Source organism: Peromyscus leucopus, chromosome 4 (genome assembly GCF_004664715.2).
Source record: "Peromyscus leucopus breed LL Stock chromosome 4, UCI_PerLeu_2.1, whole genome shotgun sequence".
Lineage (NCBI taxonomy): Eukaryota > Metazoa > Chordata > Mammalia > Rodentia > Cricetidae > Peromyscus > Peromyscus leucopus.
Genome location: NC_051066.1, coordinates 87,540,452 through 87,565,354, shown reverse-complemented (window position 1 = coordinate 87,565,354; position 24,903 = coordinate 87,540,452). Strand labels below are relative to the sequence as shown.

Genomic DNA, 24,903 nt, shown 5'->3' with positions numbered 1-24,903 from the left:
CTAAGTGTTTTAGCGGCAAGGTCTTTTTTCATTAATTTCTATAGCAATTGTTCTCAATCTATGGGTCATAACCCCTTTGGGGGGTTGAATAACCCTTTCACAGAGGTTGCATATCAGATATCCTTCTTATCAGATATTTACATTGTGATTCATAACAGTAACAAAATTACAGTTATGAAAAAGCAATGGAAATAATTTTATGGTTGGGGGGTCACCACAACATGAGGAACTGATTATTATTATTGAAGGGTCACAGCATTAGGAAGGTTGAGAACCACTGCTCTATAGCATCTAGAATAGTAATTTAAATAGCTCTGGTGGAGTTGAGGACATCGATCTGTTGGTTAAGCTAACACAAAGGCCTGAAATTGATCCCCAAATCCATTAAACTGCCAGGGTCCCATATTCTTGTAATCCCAGCACTGATGAGGATCCATAGAATTCTTTGGTGAACAAGTCTAGCCTAATGGTGAGCTACAGGACAATGAGAGGCTCTGACTCAAAGGAGGTGGAAGACTTTCCTAAGTATGACATTCTTCTGGCCTCCGTGCACACGCACGCACCCCTCGCCCCACATTCACGCTCCATACTCCTTCCTGAACATTCACAAACATGTACAAGCACATACACACATTAAAAGAAATGGCACTGGTGTAGAAAGCCTGCTGAAAGCTCTATTGTATTGCATGAACATGGATAAAGTACCCATTTGCCAACCACTCCTACGGAGTCCACACTATACCCTCTCTGTTTTATTTCCAACTTGCTGTCTCCCTGTTCTTCCTTCTCACAACTGTCCATCCATGTGAGACCTGACATTGGCACCTGTCCCTCCTCTATGTTTCTACTCCAGCCCTTATTCATTCCATTGCTGTTATATCAACTCTTCCTATGCTGTTACATCACTGCCCAGTGCCCCCTTCCATTTAAGCTTCATAAAGGTCCAGATGGAATTTCATCTGTTCTCACAGACTCTTACAAACATCCTACCCTAAAGGACATGCATACTGTTCATTCTGCATTTATTATATCTGACCTTTAAAAAATAACTTATTTGTTCCTTACATATTCAACTTGGATATGAATTCTCAAAGAATATTGGATATTTATCTGTATCCTTTAAAGAGTACAGTGCCTTATGTGGGGCACACTCTCAATATGTTCACTGAGATTGCCTGTCATTTACAATTTGGACTTACCTGACTGGTGTCTATGGGGCAAGGGATGAAAGAGGCTTGGGAGAGGAACTGAGTGGTACCCAACAGATCCCTAACACCATCAGCATCACGTTTATACTCTTTGACAGGCTCCAATCTCATCTTCTCCTTTGGAAGTAAGGCTTCATAGCAAGGGGCATAGCCAGAGGGAGGCAGGAACTTAAATTCTCCATGCCGACCACCCATCAGGAAACGTACTCTGTCGTTTCAAGAAGCAGAAGAGAGAGGTCAAAAAGCATCCTATTTCAAATAAGTGAATATTAAAGGTTGTATCCGCATTCAAAACCATACTGTTGGGAACTCATTGAATTCAGATTCAGCACAGCAAATATCCTCACGTCTGTAGACAATGACAGAACTGAGTGTCTAGGCACCATGCTAAAGTGAACGTCAGTGACATATTCTTAAAAGTTTTATTATTCTTAAGTCACTTGGTGTTTATTATTACTGAAGTAGGTAATTACAGTAGACATTACCTCAATATTGGGAACATAGCAAGATTCTTCTCTATAAAAATCCCATTGAAACTTCACCATGGAAATGTGTCTTTACTTGAAGTAAATTACCCATAGGCTGGTTAAAGAAAATACAGTAAAATTATATAGATAAAATAGTAAATGCTGAATATTCAGGCAAAATATGCAATACTAGAATTTTCAGCCCAGAAGAGGCTGCAGTTCCTAGAGCAGCCATATGAGGACAGTAGTAGGTGGTGGTGTGGGAGGGTAAAAGGGCATTTGGTACCTGGGATGTCATTGCCTTCTTAAGGGGCACCATCTCTCTGTTGGCATTCAGGCCTGACACCATGGTCCATCCAACTTCTAAATCACAACCTTGATCCCTTCCACACACAACTATTCCCTTCCACACACAACTGCTTGATCTAATAGCAGTTCCAGACAGTACCAATTCTAAATTAAAGTTAGGCCTCTGGCTGCTGGTACCACCTTGGTCCAACCCATTCTCATCCCCCAGAGAAGGAGAAAGGCTTAGCTCAGTGGTAGAGCGTTTGCCTAGCAAGTGCCAAGGCCCTGGGTTTGGTCCTCATCTAGCATTCTGGATGAATTTCAGTTGTCTATAAGTAGAAGTTAGGTTATGGTAAATGCCAAAGTTTTCTGCAAAGAGGAAAAGGTAAACACATCATTTGACAGTGGCACTTCATATTATCCTAGTTCAGTAGGAAATGTACCTTTCACAAATCAACTTTAATTACATAGAATAAAGGAAACAGACCACAGTTTTAGGTAATTAAAACATAGTAATACATACAGTCCTTGGCAGCTCAATGATAATCTCACAGGAAAAAAAATCAATATAAACTCAGTGTTGGCACTTGATATTCACTCACTACTTCCATTCTTCCATCAAAAAAAAAAAAAAAAAAACAAACAAACAAAAAAACAATGGCTGAGCCTACACCACACCTGACTTTGCACTGGGGATTCAGTTATAAACAAATATCCAGTGTTCCTAGTATAACAAAAGCAGGTTTTCAAGCAGGTAAATAAGCTTAATTTCCAATGAGGGGGCATCTCATTGCAGGGATATGTGAAATAACTCAGAAAAGGAGGTGGCTTCTAGAGATGGCATCAAGAAAGGACTCTTTGTAGAGAAGTTAATAAGCTGAAGATGTGGAGGAAGAGAGTCTCAGGAGAGGGACATGTGCAAAGGCCCTGAGGTAGGAAGTACTTAGGTAGTGCTATGGGTGAGGACACTATCTACCTGAGGAATGGAAGAAGAAACATGAGGACAGGGTTGCCTAAAGCAGTCTGTATGCCCTGGCAAGGAGTTTGGCTTTATTCTAGGTGGGAAATTGCTCTTGGAGTTTAAAGTGAGGAAATACAGTATTCTTCTAGCACTCCTATGTAGATAGGTCTGGGGACCAATTAGTAAGGTCTTGAAATAGTCATAGAGAAAGGCAGGTAGGTTGGGCCAAGGTGATCTAAACAGCCAGATGCCAGTTTTGTTTTGGCATTAGAACTGGTAGGAATTGCTGGTGTGTTGGGTGGATGTGTGGAGGGGGTTGATATAAGTGGAGGAAGGTTATGATTAAGCAAAGCTTTCACGGCAGGACATTGTGCACTAGGCATCACTTCCTTTAATTGGAGCATTCTGGGAGGGGAGCCATGTAAGAAAGTCTCTGTGTTGTCTGCGTAACTGCAATTGTAGAAATATCCTAATTATGAATCTGGAAAATAAAAATCCCTCCAAGTGAGAAATGTTAAGTTTTTTTCCCTTTCCAATAAGAACACATTATTGAAATGGCCTTTTATAAAATGCTGTTTTAAAATTAATTATAGAAATCTCACAGAGCCTCCCACTTCCCTGCTTAAAAGCACTAAACAACAATGGTATAGAATTAGAACCACAATTGTCCCTGGGAGTGTGCCTACACAAAGTGTTATGCAATAGGGAATGATTTTTGTGTATAAAGAATATGAGCAATGACGTTAAAATGAAATTGAGTCATTAGGCTGTAGTGTTACTAATTTAGTGAACATTCTGGAAATAATGACTAAACCACAAATGTATTTCTTGAGAATTTCCAAGTTAAGTTGAATCTAATGGATTGTGTTATTGACATGCTGGAAGTATAGGATAGAAGTGGATTGGTCTGAGTGGAGAAATGGAAAGGGAAGTTACCTGCTGCTCTTTAACCACTCAGGAACCCTGAAGTTCAATGGACTGAGAGCTCATGAGGCAAGAGCATTGGTACTTGCTACTCTGTCGATTACAGGAACACATAAATGGTCTATTCTGTGGATTTCTAGATAGCTAGCTAGACTTAATTATTCATAAGCACAGTTAAGTTTAGTTTTGAAATTTTTCTTGTGTTTTAAAATACACTGGAAAGATAACAAATCAAGACTGGTCGGCTTCTGTGTAGCATTTAAAGAGAACAATGCTTTCTGGTTTTATGTCTCGTTATTAAAACGAGAGCAATAATTTGGCTATAAATTGTATTTCCTACAATGGCCACAAGAATTGCAAAATGAAAAATTAACACAGGCAGAAAGGAGTGCTTATTGCTTACTGAGGCACTTATCTTTCGACATCGTATGCTGTGCTTCACTGGGCAGAAGACAAGGTTGTGTACTGCTTCTGAAGTCTTGCTGGATGAGAGCCCCTGCATCCCAGCAGGTGGAACTGAATAGGCACTGGCCCAAGACATACCCTCCAGCTGTCAGTCCTTCTCTCATGCCCAGGAACAACCTGACAGAGTTTGCGGGAAGGGATCCAAAAAACAGCCTCCAATACTTGAGGATGGGAACTGTATCTGTCCCAGTGGATCCAGATTGAGTTAAAAAAAATGACATGTGATAACATGTTAAGTTTGAGTAGAACAGTTAGAGGGAAATATAATGTCCCAAACCCACTTTAACTATTGAATAATTATTTATTATTATAGTAATAGAGATTGAACCCATAATCTTGTACATGCCAAGGCAAGTATTCTCACTGAGTTATACCCCTAGACTGAAGCACAATATTAATGTGTGGTCTCTAAGTTTTGAAAAGGCTCAAAGGCAGACTTATAAATCCATAATTCAGAATCCCAGTATCTTTATACTCTAGAGAGAAATGCTGGGTCAACTCTGCAGATTATGGCAAAACAACTGTGAAGATAGTTCTATCAGACTCAGATCACATCTGTCTCCAGACTGAGGAGGGAAAAGATCCTCTCAGAGAGAGCTGCAAAGGAAGGAGGAGTTTGTCCATCCATCTGAAGGTGCCTGATGGGAACTTCTCAGAAACAGGTTTGGCGGGGTAAAGAGTAGTGAGCAAGATACAGCTGTGTAGCAGATATCTATCCTTTTGATAAGAGTGATACCAAATCCTTTCCACTGGAAGGACAAATACAGGCTCCACAAAAGAGCATGCCATCATCCTTCATCCAAGGACCTCTGTCCAGAAAGGTGGATGGCTGAGCAGTGGCCAGAAGCCCAGGCTGGGGGAGGTGGACTGGAAGTGTGAGGAAATGAAGGGAATCATGGGGTATGGCTATGCCAAAGATCATGGAAGAAGGGTCCAGCATGCAGCTCACTAAGAAATCTACAAACCGGCTTCAGTAGTGAGAGAAATAGCAGTTGTACTGAATGCCACCCAGTGGTACAGTGCCACATGACCACTGTACCAATTCTATAGTTCGTGACAATTCCTAGATAGGTATCTCTGGACTCAACTCTAGAGAGATCTGAAACAGGAGCTGGCTTATTGGGTAGGGAGCAGTTCCCTGAGAGACTAACCTGAACTCTCACTGCAGGGCTGAATTGGGTGAGCTTTTGACTTTTGACTCGCTACAACTCTATTTTATAATCAAAAGGTTGAAGGTTTTAAATCACGGACCTCAGTATTTTTATTCCTAACAGGAACCATAAAAAGCTATAGTATCCACCTAAAAACTCATTCAGGGTCAGAAGTCTAGAGCATGGATTTCCAGGGGTAGAAATTGAAATTACATGTACCTGCCTGTTTTTCTCAATAAATTCTGTATTGGACACTTAATCTTGACCTTAATAAAAAATAACTCTTTCATCATTCACAACTGAGAACATAAAATTGAAAAATAAATTTCTTTTTCTCTAGGTGCTTTTTCCTGCCCTCCAGTTCCATCAAATTTCTCAGCTTCTACCAAGCGTAAAGCAGAGAATTCAAGAATTGTGCTCATTAGGATGAGTTGTTCTTTATCCTCAGATTTCCCCCTACAGATTTTAAAAAACAATTTCATAGGAATTTAGACTGCTTTGACATCCCACGTCATTCCAGTAAGAATGACTAATAAGAAATAAAAAGAAAGAAAGGATTTCTGGTGAGGATGTGGGGAAAGATGAACCCTTATTCACTGCTAGTGGGAATGGAACCTTTGTAGCCACAATAGAGTGAGTGTGGAGGTTGCTCAAAGCACTCAAAATAGTGGAGATATCTATATCTATATCTCTCTATCTCTCTATATCTATCCATCTATCCATCTATCTATCTGACTGGAAGTCAACTTACCACAGAAATACTTGAACTTCTGCATTCATTGTTACACTATTCAAAACAGCCAGGAAGTGGTTGGTTAAGGAAAATGTGGTATATATACACAATGGAATTTTAAGCAGTCATAAAGAAAAAAAAAAGTCATGACTTTCCAAGAAAGTAGATACAAGTAGAAATCACTATGTTAAGTGAAATAAACCAGACTCAGAAAAAATATTAAATGATCTTTCTCTTACATTAGGAGCCTAAATTTAAAATGATGTATGTGCGTACACACACACACACACACACACACACACACACACACACAATTAGTTAATCTAATCTCTTCCACTAAAGCACCTGGTTCCATATTCTGAGGTTCTTCCTGGAACTCAGACATGAGGAAGATTTTTTTTCTTCATAAAGTTTACAAAGATAAAGATTTCTTTATCTCAGAGATAAGCAAGTGTTTCAGTCATAGTGTCCTGGAAATAAAAAAATATTGGGATGTGTAGGGGGAAGTTTTATTTGCTTGTCAAAATTTGAAAGCAAAGGGAAATGACACTGAAAAGCTCTGGTAGCATTTATAATTTCATCTTGGAGATTTCTGACTGCTAATTTGCAGAAGCAATGAGGATACCTCTTGTCAGATTTAAAAGACTGATTCATGAATAAAAACACTAAAAATGAAGACAAAGTTTTGCCACGATAAAAAATGATGCCCAGTTTTCTCTTCATCATGCTATGCTGTCATCATCCCCAGCTGTCTAGCAGGCATGGAGGTGTTCTAATCTTTCCAGACATTTCAATCTTGCAGTGCTATTTAATCCCTCTGGGAGGCCTGGGGTAGTGGTCCAAAGAAGAAGAGTATACGGGTTAAGAGGGGATTGTTAGCAGGCTTTTTGCTGACCTGAGTTTAATTCACATCTCATGATTCATAATTGCATCTTTAGTCTGCAATGCTAGATGGAGAATAATCCGAGTTATAGACATTCTCACATTCATATTTCTTACTGGCTTACATGTGGTGAAGCCCAGGGCAATCCAGCCAGCACTCATCTTGTTCCTCTGCAGCAATATATTTATCTCAGCAATAATTTCCACAGCATTGACCACAGCAAAGCTGGAAATAGCTAAGCTGTTGGTTACCTGAATTTTAGCCAAGTCTGGTGGATATCGATGGAAACAAACAGCAGCTACAGACACCAACTGCTTTTGGATTTTTTTTTTATTAATTAGAAAAGGCTGGTAACAGTTACATAAGATGATTAAATATGTCTATAGGGAGCATATAGCTGTAAAATATATTTTACTACAGTAAAAAGCTCAACTATTTTTAAGAACAAAAAGAGCACCCAAATTTACTATCTACTCTGGCCTTTTGTTTAAGGCCATCTTGGTAATTCATGCCCTGTACTATTTCCAGGTGAGGGCAAGGGTGATGTCGTCTTTAACAAAAGCTTCCTGGCATCAAAAATAACTGGAAAATTTTGGATGGCTCCAAGGTACATATGCTCATCTTCCACTCTGTGTTGAATAGGGTTGTCACCACCACATTACGGCACTAGTAACACTACCTACAAACAGGCCACAGTGAGAGTAAACTGGAGCAGTACATTCATAACAGTTAGGGAAGGGAGCACATATTGATTTGTGAATTTTGTCAGTAATTATTCATGCTGCCTTTGACTTCGCCAGGGTAAATCTAATTGAAAAAAGATTTTTGTTCTTTGTGCCTTTGCTCTTCCATGATTGCTGCAGGGACATCCTAATCAGGTGTAATTAACAACATAGTTGCACTGATACAAATAATAATTTAAAAATTCAAGAGTATGACCTCATTAAAGATCACTGAGTGAAGGTAATGAGATTACAGAAGAGAAATCTAATTTAGAAATACATACAAATTAAAAATGAGTATGAGAAACAATTCTGAAGGATCCTGTGTTGGGAAATAAGACTCTCTTCCTAGGTGGGCATGCTAACTTACTTCTCTCTTGGAGAACTGCCATAAAATCAAGCACATGTTTTAAAATATGGTGTTAAAATGGTAATTTAAAAATTAAAAAATATATATTGAGCATGCTTATTTTCAGTAAGATATCTTAATTAGCCTAGAGTTAATATCCTGGCCTTTCTTTGCATAACTAAACTAGATCAGTACAGGAAGTGACATGTTTTAGCACCAAAATAATTATTTCTCAAGTTGATGTAAAAGTGTTGGTTTATTGAAGCCATTCACTCATAATTGAAAAGAGCCAGTTGACTGCTCTCCAATATAAGACCAGCAATAACCTGGAGCAAAGATGCCATCTGATGATGCATTTCAGAAACACGTATGTGGGGATAGTGTTTCTACCTCTCTGTGACCATATCCTGTCATGAGACCCAGTGACAGAAATTAGTCAGTGCTGACTGTGTTTTCAGGGTCAGGTATCAGGTGACATCAAGGCACCCAAACTGCTCTTAAGCATGCCATATGTCCAGTTGCTATGAGCAAAAGCCCCAGATCTAAGCAGTTGACTCTTAAAACTAGCACATCTAGACTCTTCAAACTTGTCAAATTCTCTCAGAGAACAGCTCACTGTTTATCTGTAACTTTACTTCTCTGTTAACTGTGTGCTCCGAGGGCTATGTGATCTACTGACATAGAGATGAAATGCCAGCAATGTCTTCTAAATAAGGATGGCATTCAGTCACCTATGTCTTTACCTGCTCTGAAGTTCTCAGTCAAGAGAGGATTCCAAAGCAAGGTCCACTCAGAGCAAATACAAATCACAGACATGGAAATCCTATCTCATTACTTTGAAGGAGTATGAATGGATGAAATATATGACTAAAGAATTGCCAAACTAGGAGACGGCTCAGTAAGTGAAGTGTGAAAGTGAGCAAGCCTGATGATGACCTGAGTTCAGATCCCCAGCACCCACTAAAAGCTGTTGTAGTAGCACAAGCATCTTTAATTCCAACTGGGAGACAGAAACAAGAACACGGGGGAATCAGTAAAAGCTTGTAGGCTAGCTAACCTGATGCAAACAGCAGCAAAAAACAAGAGAGAAGCTGTCTCAAACAAGGTGAAAGGTGAGGACTGATACAACACCCGAGGATGTCCTCTGACCTGGGTACACTGTGTCAAGCATGCTCTCACATTCACATACCCATGAACACATATGTCATACAAGCACACACACACACACATACAAATAATTACTACTCATTTTGCAAAAGCAGATGTAGTTTTCTCTGAATGCAAACTACTCAGAAAGACAATCAATTGCAGCAGATCGGAGAAGACGGTCTCTTTGAAAATTTGAATTTACACAGGGGACATCTATTTATATCACAACCCCTCTTCTTCCAAATGCTCAAGGATCACGGTGGAAGGGGCTGTGGAAAGATTATAGGAGTCAAAGGTGAGAGGTGACTTCAGTGAGACAGTCTGCTTAGATAGGACAGTACTATTGCACCAACAGCGGCTGTGACTCACTGTACCAATACTTGAGCAAGATGGGGGTGTGTGTGGCAAAGTCCAATTTCTAGCTGAGGAGCTATTGGTAACTGATGGCTGCTGGGAAAGAGAGAGTGTGTTTTCTTTAAGAACATGGCTTTTGGAAGGCTCCCCATGCTTCAGTAATGACTCTACACTTCATGCACATATAGGCAGTGTACTAAATGGAACTCGGTACATTTTAAAACATAATACATACACCTAGGAAGGATAGTGGCGGAGGAACACAGGAGGAGCTGGAGGGGAGGGTAATGGGGTTATATAATCAAAACACATTATATACATAAATTTAAATTTTTCAAACAATAAAATATTTTAAAAAATGTTTATTAAAATGTGTTAAATTAAATATTAATAAAATGTATATTTTTAAACATCTAAATAGTTTTAACAAATGAGATCTTAAGAAGTGCTTCCCCTTTTCTCTCTCTCTCTCTCTCTCTCTCTCTCTCTCTCTCTCTCTGTGAAAATAATCTAAAGTCAGTGAGTGGCACTGGTCAAAACAGAACAGAAAGGGGAAGATGGTGAGGATAGAAAAGTGAGGCCATAAGCTATCCAGACAAATGTGGTTCTAGGCACTTGATCATTCAGGGTCACCTGCTTCTCCAGAGAAGATTCTGGGCCAACACGATGACCCTAATGTGGCTGTGCTGCATTAGTGTCTCTGCTCCTAGGGAACGGAGCTGGGGAGCTGTGCGCTGTGACTCACACTTGGTTCCTCCTGACTGCCACAGGGACTTTGCTCTAATCCATTCTTATCTCCCTTCGGAAGATATATGAACTTGTCTGGCTTTGTTCAGCACTTCATGAAGTGCTAAAAGCCTATGGCCTATGGTGACATTCTGCAAATCCTACCCTGGGGCTTTGCAGTGCCTGCTTCTTACTCCTCTGTGGCTCCTGTTGTCATACCCTGCTCCCGCTGCACTGTTCGATGGCATCCATGGATACAAGAGTGATTGTAACTGTAACTCCTATGTCCTGCTCAGTCAGTTATGAGCTCTTTAAAATACAAGAGCTGGAGAGTGGAATGGCTGAGACAATTTGGGAAACAGGCTTATTGTGGGGTCTTGACTTACAGACATCTAAATGTATACAAGGCTAAGAGAGTTAAAACAGCATTTATATGATACAAGGAAAGAGAGGGGCAGAACTGTGAATACGATCGTAAAGCAGTGAGATATAGGAAAAACAGCATGCACAGTACATCCCCAAATCAATGCAAACTATCTATACGTAAAACATAACATTATCAATCTTCGAGTGGTGCTATTTTGGGTTCTTATGATTTTGACTTATATTACATTAAAAGGGGAGATAGGATAAAAAATTAACCATAAAGGTAAATCATAACTTGGAAAAAACATTGAAGCTATAGAAAACAGATCAGCAGCCTTAAATATAACTTGATTAACAATAAAACCATCCAAAATTAATATAAGAAAGGCTAGGAACATAAAACCAGCAAAAATACTAGGTGGAGAAAGAAACAGAAAAGTGTGCTTTATAATTTCAAATTGGTAAAATAAAAAATAACCAGCAACGATAAATTAGTGTGGATTCAATCAATTGGGCATTTCTCATATGTTGCTTTTTTTATATGTGTTATGTACTCATGTGTGTGTACATGTATGTGGAGGCTAGAGAACAACCACAGATGCTGTTCCTTAGGCACCATTTGCCTCTTTTTGAGACAAGGTCTCTTAATGGCTTTGAATTTGCCAAGTATGCTGGGATGCCTGGTCCAGCGATCCACAGGGATCTGCTTATCTCCCCCTCTCAGCACCAATATCACAGTGCATGCAATCCCTTAGCTTAGTTTTATATGTGTCCTTGGGAGTGAATACAAGTTTTTTTGTGCATAACTGAACTACTTTCTCGGCTCTACAAATATTTAAATGATATCACAAGCCCAGATATTTTATCTGGAATCTCTAGAGATATAATTGGGGATTTGGAATGCATAAACATTCAAAAAAAAAAAGAGATTCTGTGTAGCATGCACACATCTCAAACAGAACCACTAGCCAGAGGAGAAACAGTATCCAGTATTCAGACATACTAATATCTCTGCAGTTAAACATACACACATTCATAGGAATTATGCTGTCAAAGATTGAAAACCAGTTGAATTTCTATTGATGACAGCTTTGCTAACAACCTGAGTTCAGGTTAGATTTGATGCAAAATGTATCCTGAACAAGGTTGTGGTTTTCAAAGAAATGTAGATTTTGCAATTATTGATAAGAAGCTCCTAATAGTTCATGCAATTTTTTCTAAAAATCAATTTGGCCACATCATTATAAATTTTGAATCTTAAGATATATTTCCTCTTTCTTCTGAGAGGAAGAAAAACGGCAATGCAGAACAAGAGTTACACGCAGGTATGTCTGTAACAATGCTATTTGTAACAATAGAAGTAGAATTGGCATGAAAACATAACACTAAAGTAATGGCTATATTATGAGGCAGTGAAATAAAGAGAGATTATGTTGACCATAAAAATAATTTTGAGGGTAGCTAATGAGTCAGGAAAAGGCTCATTACTTATTTTCTGAGTGAAAAATTATACTTCACATTTGCAGTGACTGCAATTTAGAAAGTATACCCTCATTTGTAGCAAAAAGATGAATAAAACAAAATATTAACAGTGATTATAGCTAAGCACTGGAATAGAAGATGAGCCAAGTGGTGGTGGCACACACCCATAATCCCAGCACTCGGGAGGCAGAAGGAGGTGGATCTCTATGAGTTCGAGGCCAGCCTGGGCTGCACTGTGAGTTCTAGGACAGTTAGGGCTACACAGAGAAACCCTGTCTAGAAATACAAAACAAAATAAACAAGAAAGAAAGAAAGAAAGAAAGAAAGAAAGAAAGAAAGAAAGAAAGAAAGAAAGAAAGAAAAAGAAAGCGACTTTTACTGTGTATTTGTAATTATTTCTTTCAAGGTTTTCATAATGAGCATGTATTGTTCTTGTAACTACTGATTTGTTCCTTGGATTTCTCATACAGTTAGGAGTCTGTAGCACAGCCCCTGCAGGAGGAACCTATGCAGCAAGTAGGTGGAAGGAATGAGTTGGGTTGCCTCTTGCCCTTTTGTCATTACTTTCTTGCGAGCAATTTGGCTTTTGAGACGAAACCGTAAAAGAAATTGTTGGTTCCTCAGCTCACAAGGGTGACAGGGAAGTTTTAAGGTGGGGTCATAGCTATTTTCAGGAAACTGCAGCCATCACTTACTTGACACCAGCTGAAAAGCTCATCACAGGGAAGAAGAGTCCATCTGTGTTTGAAATTCTCAAACATCCCCTGCACAGGTTGCCCATTGATTCGGAAAGAAATGCTGGGTACTCCAAGGTCAAGGCAGCAGCTCACCACATCATCTGACTTCAGCAGATGCTGGTTGATGGAGGCCACAGCTCTGGGTATCCGGCCTGGTGTGCAAAGGACAGGAATAAAACTGTTGGAACCCTGGAGGCAAGCATCAGGTAGGCAGACATACTTAGAGGCTACTACTGGAGATGGGGAAATGTGACAAGTATGCCAATTTAAGAAGGGTTCAGAATATGCTACTGCAGTGGAAATGCAATTCCTTACTGTGTGAGATAAGAGAGAGGAAATTATTTTGTAAGCTGGTGAGTGGATAGGCACCATGCTTGACACGAGCCAAGTCTCAGAGGAAGTCCTAAAACTACTAAGAAATAAAAATGGTGAGGAGTGAGTCTACTAGGCCATGTGCTCAGATTACCCTGGGGCTGCAAGGAAGGGACAGATGGCTTCTACTGAGTGGAGGTCCTTGGAGGTAGGGGTGGTAAATGTTTAGTCACAGGTAAGAGAAGGCCTGGCTCACTTCTGCTTTCTCAGAAAGATGTGGGCATTGTGTGGGAAGCCAGCAGAGAAGACTGCATCTCCACTAGCCAGGGAACCACACAACAAGGTCTGGCCTGCTTTTAAATAGCTTTTCTTACTTCAGACAAGGAGGCAAACACATTGTCATTTAAATCTGTATTAGCGCTTTCAAAATGTTTTCCTGTATCTTCCCCATAAAATGATCGAACACTTCTGACCCTAAGTAGTGAGAAAATACCTTGTTTTTCTGTGTTATTATCGTCATGATCCTACCTATCCTCCTCTCCTGTTTATGTTTCTCCTGGAATAAAGGAGCAGACAGGCAGAAGCTGGAAACTAAATATGGGGTTTCAGGAACAAGATAAAGACATCTTGTTTCTTAATTGTACAATTAATACACGTTCATTATAAACATTAACCATTATATAGAAAAGTAAGTAAAAGGAAAACGTAACTCCACAATGCAGTGGGTGACTTTGGCATGCTTGGCCTTAAACAGGACATCTATGTCAAGGCCCTGCAAGACTCAGGGAACATCACCCAGAGGATCATAAAGGATATGGGAGGCTGAGGTTGGAGAGGAAGTGGTATGAAACAGAGTCCTCTGGACATAACAAGGCTGACCGATAATGAGCTTATGGTGGTTGTGGATGCCTACACATGACTTACATGGGATTGGACCCGTCAACATTTCATCATGCGTGGGGGAGGGCTGATGAAGCCCCACCTCACACTGAGGGATTATGGGAAGTTAAGGAGTGGGGATATAATTTTCTTCAAAGGTCTAGACAATGACAGGGTTGCCCAATGTTTCAGTAAATAACCCCCAGCACATGCTTAAGCGAACAACCCTAATTAAACTCAATGGCAAAAAAAAAAAAAAAAAAAAAAAAAAAAGTCATCCAGGTAGGAAGGGACTTATTAGGAAGAAGAAAGTTTTCCAGCAAAAGAGAAAGGGGTATCAGATGGATGTGAGAGCGGGTAATGGGGGCATGAAACGACCAAAAATTCTATATAAACATCTATGAAATTGTCAAAGAATCTTAAAAAAAAAAGCTTTCATTAAAACAGACTAATTCTCATGTGCACACACACATTATACAGAGTGTATCCAAACTCAGGATGAGTAAGCCTGCTTGGACTTTTTTGATTAAATCATATTATAACTTATGGCATAATAGTAGATATATTAAAAGCTAGATTTTAATTGCTTCAGAATGCATCATAAAAGGTAACCTAAAATAAACTACTCTTGGTGGATATGTGCTATTTAAAAATTTTGTACATACATATTTTGGTAATATTTCTAATCCCAATTTAGAAGCATTCAATGTTTTTGATGGCTACTGCTATTTTAATAATAGATTAAAAACTTAATGGTTGATTTAAAAAACAGTGAAATTATTGTATTTTTAATTTAAAAATAAATACATCCTCTAACTAAGTTAGGTGATTGAAAAAAACCATGTCTAAGCCCCCTTCCCTCTATTACAATCCAACAAGGAAGTTCTCCCTGTGCCAGCCGCTATCTCTAGGGCTGGAAATCAAAGGCAGAAGGCCCATTCTGTGCTCTTAAGAAGTTCACAGTCTCCGGGTGGGGAGTGGATATTCAAATAAAAGTTACAACAATAGGATAAATAATTGGAATGAAGGCCCATATCTGCCAGAGGTAGAGGAAGATGCTAAGTCTGTCTGTCTGCAAACATGGGAGACACAGAGACTTGGAAGAGCAAACAGGATACTAGATAAATGGGAAATAAAAAGTTGAAGCTGAGGTGTGAGGCCTGATGAGAGGGAGGGCAGGGGATGTGGGGTTGGGGTAATGAAGCCAGACAGAACTCGGAACTTGGGTATCTACACTGCAGATTCCAGTCAGCAGTGGTGATCTCTAATTCATGTGGGGAGGCCTTGGACTCTGATTTTATAATTTCAACACTTTACTGACTCTAGATAACTGCGGTAGGAAACCTACAGTCAAAATTAATTTAAACATGAAACAAAAACTGAGCAGAGTGTGGGTGTAGATGGTGTGGCATCTTGCCAGTTTTTTCCAGGTGAAAATGACTGACTCCCTTTAGTTTGCTGTGGAGTGTAGACATTCCCAGTCCTAATAATCTGTTCTCTTTTTCACTGAAGTCTACTTTGAAAGGAATTTATGATATGAAAACTCAGAAAAACATGCTATGTTTGTCTTGCTCTTGAGTCTGATTTTCCCATTGAAATAGTTGTTACCAATAAAACGTTTCCTTTTACATTATTTTAGCTTCCGGAAAATATCCTTGATGAACAATTTCCAACATATCTGTGACTTTTGGGAACCAGCAAACATCTGAAATATGATTTTGGGCAGTTAACTGTAAAAGCATCCAGAACCTTGATAGATAAACACACAATTCACTGGGATCGTCAACTTCTTAAACCTATTATAACAATGAAACTTGAAATGTTGAGCTGTGATTCTGTTGTCTACTTTTCCCTGTTCTTCAAGTCCTCCGTGAGTTCTATGTGGCACTGAGAGATAAGAAGCCACCCCTCTTAGTGGTTGATATACCCAGTGTCCATTGAAGAAAATGCCCTTCCCTAGCAACTATCACTTTCAAAATGTAGTCCAGCTATGTTTTATTCCTGAGTTCAAATGAGCCTTTTCCCTCAGCATTCTTTTTTTGTTTGTTTGTTTATTTATTTGTTTTTGAGACAGGGTTTTTCTGTGTAGTTTTGGTGCCTGTTCTGGATCTCACTTTGTAAATCAGGTTGGCCTTGAACTCCCAGAGATCTGCTGGCTCTGCCTCCTGAGTGCTGGGATTAAAAGCATGTGCCACCACTGCCCGGCTCTGTCAGCATTCTTAATGGCTTAATTTCTAGGCATGTGCCACTCAGCCCAACTTTATATCTTATTCTAATTAATTAAAGAAACAGTCTCTACAAAGTAAGCAATTTGCCAAGTGCCCCTCTCCCAATCAACAATTGGGTGCCTGGCAAAGCCATGCTATTCCCCCCCCCTTGACCTTTCTCACTGATAAAATGTTAGTATAGCAATTCTTCCAAACTACTACATTTATTGTTCCTTAATAAATATGTACAGATTGGTTCGAGTCAGCGGCTTAATTTACACACAGATAACTATAAAGTTAATCGACCTAGAAACTTAAATCTCAAGAAAAAGAAGAAAATTTGTCACGACCAGTTTCCAGTATCTCTCCCTAATCATCTTCCATCCTCTCCTATATAAGCTGAGTGTTATTTCCATGCCATTTATTCATCAGGTAATTACCCTTTCCTCAGATGCCCCAAATTCCCTGCAGTCCTGGTGGGTGTCATTAACAGATACCTTATTTCTTTAGCTGAAGTACAAGGTGATATATTTACCTGGAATGCCTCCCACAAGATAGATGTTCCTGGGCAGAGCTTGAGAAGCCAGGATGTAGCCTGGACTTAAGGAAGCTTTGGGTTTCAGTGAGTGAGGATGAAAAGTGTAGTGGTAGTGTGTTCTCCAAAATATTGTGACCCTAATAAACTTATCTGGGGTCAGAGACAGAACAGCCACAATATTAAACATAGAAGATAGGCAGTGGTAGCACATGCCTTTAATCCCAGCACTTAGGAGGCAGAGCTAGGCAGAAATCCATGTGTTCAAGGATACAGCCAAGCATGGTGACTCATGCCTTTAATCCCAGAAAGCGATCCTTTAATCCCAGAGAGTGATGGTAGAAGGCAGAAAGGTATATAAGGAGTGAGGACCAGGAACTAGAAGCATTTGGCTGGTTAAGCATTTGGCTGGTTAAGCTTTCAGGCTTCTAGCAGCAGTTCACCTGAGAGCACATTGGGATGAGGACACAGAAGCTTCCAGTCTGAGGAAACAAGACCAGTGGAGAAGTTGGCCAGGTGAAGTTAGCTGTGGATTATTCTGGCTTCTCTGACCTTCCAGCATTTCACCCCAATAACTGGCCTCAGGTTTGATCTTATTAATAAGAACTTTTCAAGATTCATGCTACAGAAAAGTGTAAATCTCATAGACACTGTCTTCTCTACATCTCTCCTGATGGTAGAGAACAAGGGATCGAGACCCTTGAACACATCTCTACAGCATTATATCAAGAAGCTCGTGTAATGCTTAAACTTACAATAACAGTTTGTAAAGCTATCCTCTCACTTCTTCAACAAAACAGAGCCACTGCTAGAGATGACAAGTGTGGCCCTGGATCAAACTAGCTTGCTTCCCTCATAGGACACACAAAATGGACAAAGGATGAGCTGGACAGGAGCAACTACGGAACGATGCACAATTATGATGTCCAAGGTCCTGAAATGCACGAGTGTGGCTCTTTTTGATATACAGTGGTTAGTTTCTTTGCCTCTGGACTCACTGAAGAATTCATTCCCAAGTGTCTATAAATAGACACAAGAGTCTCCTAAGTGCCTAAGTTTACTGCTTACAGCAGGAGAAGGATGAAGTGAAGTTTTTCCTTTGAGAATGACTCATTTGTCTTGAGACAAGAGTCCAATATGCTTCATCCATTGGGTAGCTGTGATTCGTGTTTTCTTAGTCTCTCGGCAGAGTTCTCTGCAGGTATGTATGATCTGGTTTCCATTGAGCACAGAGACTTGGGGTGATGAGATGGTGGCTATTAGTAGCCAGTGTGGAAATGGCTCCACAAGTGAAGCTCATTCAGTCTCTCACAGACTTCATCCTGCCATCTCAGCCATCTCAGGAGTTGCTGATGTGTGTGAGCATCTTCAGTTTCCATTCACAGTCATCAGTCACTTCCCATTCACAGAAAATAGTGTAGATCATGTGTGATAACCTAAGCTAAAGGCTCCTACTGTGCACCCTTCAGACTCAGTGATTCCACAGTGGCCTTGGAGAATCAGGAAAGGAAGAAACATCTTCTGTGAAGAAACTAGGGAAAGTGAGTTGGGGGCTAGAGCGAAAAGACAAATTCCTTCTGCTTACTTCTCCCTCCTGCCATTTTTTCAATATTTTTGGAGCACACAGAACATGAAGTAGACTTTTGTATCCTCTCCACTCCTCTCAATGGTCCAGGATACATAAAAAATGTACAAATGAGTATATTTTACAATAGTCTTAAAAGCTTTAAACTGCATGCAAAACAGCAGAAAAATAACGAGAAACTTCATCTTAACAACTAAAAAAAAATTAAGATTACTCCAAGAATCATGCCACAGAATCTCAGTATAACACTGATTATTAGTTAGGTATTGTCTAAAATAGTGATTCTCAAAATGTGGGCCATGACCCCTCTGGGAAAGGGGTCAGATGACCTTTTCACAGGGGTTGCCTAAGACCATTGAAAACAGATACATTATGATTATAACAGCAAAGTTACAGTTATGACGTAACAATGAAAACAATTTTTATGGTTGGGTGTCTTGAGGAACTGTATCAAAGGGTCATAGCATTAGGGAGGTTGAGAACCACTGGTTGAAGGGAAGGACGGAGAATGTGATGGTATGCAGTTCTCTGTTACACAAGAAAATTCAGTATGTAGTTTCATCTTGCAAAGAAACATTTCTCTCATATTGAAATTAAGGAAGACTGTGCATCATGGCTCCTCTGTAAGAAGTATTCCACACTGTGCTTCTGTGAGGCATTTTTATCAGGCACACATTATCTCCAACTGCAGTTCTTAAAGAAATAACAGACAATGCATGCTTTGGAATAATAAGCAGGAGAGGTGTGGTATTTGTTAAGGTGAAAAAACATAGCCTTGCATTTTTCATCCAGGTAGAAACAATACATCCCTTCACACTCATGGGCCATGCATATGGTATGGGAAAAACATCAGTATTTTATCTTTTTAAAAAAAATCTGAATTATTTTTTGAAGATTAACACTAATCTACAGATGCTAACAACCATAACATGAAGCAGCAAGCAGTGTTGACATCATGGCCTTCATGACACAATCAGATCAGGAGACTTCCCAGGATGACTGAATACATTTCTTAGAGTCTTAGTGCATCAGTCTCTGTATCTGTAGCATGAGTTCAGTATTTGCTACCTTAAAGGTCATTATGACATTAAAGCAGGTAGCTTACTGTCCACTAAATAAATCTGAGTATTGTCTATGTGCTTATTCATAAAACCCTAACAACCCTATTTGCAATAAAGACTGACAGATATAGACTCTAAGTGTATTAGATACTTTTCTTACTTGCTGTGATCAAATATCTACAAGACAGAAAGGAAGGACTTAAGTTTGTTTATAGCTATCTTAGCAGGGGAAGCATGGTGATGGGTAGATCTGTGCAAATGGGAATGAATGGCGATGCTTTGCTGATATACCAGTGAACCAGAAAACTGGAGAGAGGACAGAGATTGGGCTTGACTCTAAACCTCAAGGTATGACCCCAATGACCTACTTCTCCATCTAGGTGCTACCTCCTAACAGTACCATAATTTCTCAAAAAAGTGCCACCAGCTGGTGACCAAACTATTCAAACATATGAGCCTGGAGGAGCATTTTACAGTTAAATTGTAACAGTGAGCTTAAGTTAAGTGATTCTGTATTGGGTGACATAGTGAGAAACTCTCAGACTAAAGCTATAAATGAAGCTTGTTTAAACCTGTTGCTCTTCCCACCAAACAATCTCATGGGATTTAAGCAGTTCTATCATTGTAACTCAAAGTGAACACTATGAGGCTCAGTTATTTGCAACAATAGAATGGTAAATGGAAGCCTTCACAAGGTACTCACCTGACCAAAGATGAAGTCCATCAAAGCCATAGGAGTATAGGTCATCACCAACACCATTGCCTCCCCACCCTTCTCCACCTCCAGGGTATGGGGCATAGCCTGAAGAGGCCCAGCCCACTCGCAGGTGTGTGGGCTCTGCTGTGAGGAAAGGGTCCACCTGGTCGATAATTAATTCAAAGTACCACTTCTTGTACTGTGGCGAGCCTTCAGCAACTCCCAGGAAAATGTTCGGCCGGATACTGAAATTAAACATGGGACAGGCTGCTTTCTGCAGAGAGCAAACAACTAACAGAACAAATTGAACCAGACCCAAGAGAAGGCATTGGCACAGTTAAACCTAAGTCAGAGCACTTTAATCATTTCATTTTGTTACTGTACAGTCTTCAGCAATTGTCCAAGCTCTTAGTGGGCGTGCTGGTGACAGCAGTAAACTTCTTATAAAATATAAAGGTGGCCTTTTAAATATTCAATTCAAGGCAACACATCTATGGAATGCCAACCATGTGCAACAATGCTGTAAATGGTATAAGGGTTGTATGACCACCAAACTTTGTATCTTTCTGTAAGAAGGCGAAATCATTTATATGACCTCCATCCTCTGGTACACAGGTTTAAGTACAATCCCTGAGTGTAATTAATACTTAAAGGCAGTAGGAAGTCACTATTATCCAATCTTGTTGAGGTTGAAAAAAAGTGTGGGACAGACAACTTAAAGAGTATGGGACAGACAACTTAAGAGTGTGGGACAGACAATTTAGACTTCTGAATGTTTGGGTTATACTTGAAAAGAGACTTTCCTGGGCTTGGGGATGTTCTATTGGAGACAGACACATATAAACTCAGGTTGTATTAAGATGTCTGTTAAGATGGAAGATCTGGGTGGTGGCGAGGTCTGTGTGTTGCTTTGTACTTTGGGAGGAAATTTTTTCCCTTACTACTGTGAACCTAGTGGAAAATGTAAGAAGAAAGTAAGGCCTGCCTGGTTCAGTGAGCTCACATGAGTTACATGTGGCCACATGTAGGGACCAGGTAGGTTGGAGGTTTGGTTGGGTCTATCTTGACCCTCACAGGGTAAATGCCCATGTGTCCTTGAATGTAAGCAATTATAGTAACAATGTAGGACATACATTATATTAAAATGTTTTAGAAAAATGGTGCATAAAAACATAAACTTATCATAAAGGAATATTAAGGGTGTATTCATTTTTAAAATAAAACTTCAGTCATTAGAATGCATTTATCTTCCATTCTTAGCTACTTTAAGGATAATTTTGCAAAACTCCCCTAAAGGAGCTAGAGGACATTGTCCTAGTCATACAAAGTGTACCTATGCTTGGTCTGGTCTTTCTTGCTTGAGCTTCCACAAAGTCCTCTTTCCTACCTAGAGACACACTTGGCATCTGGAACGACAGTAGTGACCCTACCTGGTGACATCATTAATTAGCCGTGTCTGCAGGAGCAGGTTCCTCCGGGGTAGTAGGTTGTCACAGATCAGATTCTGGTTGGCTCTTACTGCGACCCCATTGCAGAGACAGAGGAACACAGGACATCGAGAACCTGTCAAGGATACACCAACCCTAAACTTCAGCTCCAGGAGAGGGGTACAGTGTGCAGACTTGATCATCACTACACACAAAAGTAGGAGGAGGCCTGTAGGTGAGCAAAGGGTGCATGGAGAACTAGCATAGAGCTGTGAGTCTTGCTCAGCGGAGTGACTGATGCTCCAAAGGCAGCTGCTACTTGGAAAAATGAGGTCTGGTGTCTTCTAGACCCATTGCTTTAGTCTTATGCTCCATCTCTCCAGACTTTGTACGCCACCTGTGGTCAAATTCTACTACAGTGAGGCCCTAAACTATGGAGATAGGCTGTCCAGCCAGAGTCAGGACTAGGGTGCCATCAGATTCTCAAGGCACCAAATCCAGTCACTACTCACTTGCCCAGTCATTAAATCAAATGCTGTCCACAGGTCTTGAAACCCAGCTTCACACTCTTACCCAGCCCACATGCACTGAGGATTAATAAGGTGCTCAGACAGCTAGGAACAACCAGCCTTCAGAGCCCATTTGCTTAGGAACTAGAACGCAGCAGGCTTGCAACCCTCAGGCAGTGGTGCAGACTCCGGTTCTCGGGTAGCTTGCTGTGATATCATCAGAGTACATTAAGACAGTCATAAATTCCTAAAAACCAGTGATCGGAGTGTTTCACTGACTCTCCTCCTCCCACCTGGAAGGATAGCAAATCTGCACCAGCCTAGGTAATTCATAAACCGGAGAGATTTGTCACCTAGCCACGGTGGCTGTTTCCAGCTGCCTGGTAAGTGGAAATGGTCCTCTACCTCTGCTCCTCCTCCAAGCTGTTATCTCACTTGCTCTATCTCATTGTGGCCCGTCCCTTTATATTCAGATTTTGTGTTTGGACCACGGCAGAGCAAATGGTGCTGGGGCAGGTACTATTCTTTTCTCCTCCACAGGGAAGAGTGTGCAAATAGCAGTCAATAAATAACAGCCACACTGACAGGAAGGTGGGCAAATACATTTCAGTTTTTTAAAGTGGCCACTGAAGACTGAGCACTTGGTGAGGTTGGATACCTTAAGATGTTGATGGCATTTGTGCCATAATTCTCACAAACCAATTTTCCACCTGACTCCCTGAATGTCAATTTTGTTCCAGACAAATACAGAGCACATTTATGGGACAAACAGAAAAAGAAGCCCCAAGGCAGCTTTACAGGGCACTCTTACCATTACCACTCCATGACAGATATCGACTGTGGAAACTCGAAATCCAGAGGGTGATTTCTCATTCTAAGCAAAGAGCCATGGATGGCCAGAAAAATTAAGTACTTTCCATCTGGCCCATCATACACCTTCATCTGTTTTGCGTTGGGAGTGATGGCTGTGGGAACCTTGCTGTCACAGCCCGAGTAAAAGCTGAGCATGTATATATAATAGCAACAGCCAAGAGAAATCAAGATGACAAGAAGTATACAGCCTGACAGAGCAATGCTCACCTATAAACAGTCGACACCATAAAGACAACATTCTTCATGTATAATGGGGGGATAGGGACACACTTCCTTCTAAAGGTATTTAAATGGATCTTTTCAATGAGAAGTGAGTGTAGATGGACTGTACCACAAGAGCTCACAGGCATCTTGCCTAGAGACCATCTGTGCTTGCTAATTTCTCAGCAGCCCTGGGAAACCTGCCTAGTGAGGTAGGTTCTGCTGAGTTTCCCCAGACTCTGCACCCTTCTCCTCCTGAGCTCACAAGGAGGTCTACCTTGCAGGGTATGTGGGTCATGTAACTGAGTTCTACCCAAGAGAAACTGGGTGGATGCAATGACATCTTCCAAGCTCTCCCAAGTGTTCTCCTCTTCTCCTTCCCTCTGCATACAGAATCCAATGCAAGGTTTACAGCACTAGGGCCCCCATTCTCAGATTCATGGGCTAGCAGCTCTGACAGGACAGGGAGCTTGGTAGAAACAGAGTGCATGGACTGCTTCACCAAGCCACAGGCCCTCCCTCTCATTCTAAATCAAAGTCTTCACTTTATAAGAACTTCCAGCTATGTCCAGATTTGTAAGCCAATGGCAGCTAGAGATGCCCTGAAAAGCCTGCGTCTCTGAACAGACACAGAGTGGAGCCCCGCAACTGCTGGGCTCTGGACAGTGATGCAAGCAAAAGCCCTGTATGCCAAGCTACTGAATGTAGGCTTGTTTAGGATTAGACTTCCTTAATCAATGGCCCATTTATAGAGCTACAGTCATTTTCATCACTGATACCACATTTCTTCCAACAGGCATACATTGATCTTTGTGTCTCCTTCAGTCTGTGAGAAACACACACTTAGATGGGATCTTACTTTAAAGAAATGTGTATTTATCAACACAAACATTATTTGGATGTTTTATTGTCATTAGTCTTTATGTGTAAAAGCAGATGTATTTTATAATGTAAAATATACCTAGTTTGTGATTTTTTTTTTACATCAAATTATACATTTGAAAAAAGAGTGTTTCCAGCCCCCTGTGGGTGGAGGACAAAATCAGATTTGTTCTTCCTGTGGATGAGAACTGAGTGGCTGGCTTCATTCTCTGCTGCTATGGCTGCCATAAAACAACTGATTTTAGGAGCTTTGGAGCAATGGTGTAGGAGTTAATGATTTGTTACTTACATTCTATCCTCCACAAACGCAGGATAAACTTTTAATTCTGATTCATTCTTTTTCAGGGACCAATGATATTACTATTTCACTATATACTTTTCTTACAAGTGACTCAAAATTATTGTGAAAAAAAGATAATAAAAATGTTTATCTGTGACAAGTTTGAGTAGATTTGGGGCAAATCATTAGGGAAGCAAGTACATGAGTCCATCATCATTATTATTTTATTAATAAAAGCTAGCTCTATGGGAAAACACAGGATAAATGCTCTATTTTTTTTATCAACTATTCTTTTTGCCAAACAAATTAGTGCTAGTGACAACATTTCTTTTCATTGATTTTCCTTTTGTTCTGTAAGAATGTCATGTTCAGGTGTGCAGCCTCCATCAACTTAGGGTGAGACAGGAGTGGATTTAGGTTCAATTCGCTTACTAATTTTATTAAACTTTTGACAAGCATGTATGGATGCCTCCATCATTAAGTATATGAG

The 24,903-nt window shown here is 40.2% G+C and overlaps 2 protein-coding genes across 3 annotated transcripts in view; one reads left to right on the top strand and one right to left on the bottom strand.

The window, feature by feature from the left end:
• The window catches only part of LOC119087871 (ryanodine receptor 3-like), a 69,836-nt gene extending 48,057 nt beyond the window's left edge, over positions 1-21,779 (bottom strand). For both annotated transcript variants that reach the window (XM_037205085.1, XM_037205086.1), the window contains exons 1-4: positions 21,672-21,779; positions 20,248-20,486; positions 12,924-13,117; positions 1,200-1,416 (exon numbers count right to left, since the gene is read on the bottom strand). In XM_037205085.1, the coding sequence (XP_037060980.1) occupies positions 1,200-1,416; positions 12,924-13,009 (303 nt within the window). In that variant the 5' untranslated portion in view covers positions 13,010-13,117; positions 20,248-20,486; positions 21,672-21,779. The remainder of the gene's footprint in view (positions 1-1,199; positions 1,417-12,923; positions 13,118-20,247; positions 20,487-21,671) is intronic.
• The window catches only part of Ryr3 (ryanodine receptor 3), a gene marked incomplete at its 5' end in the record, with an annotated part of 626,824 nt that overhangs the window by 330,273 nt on the left and 271,648 nt on the right, over positions 1-24,903 (top strand).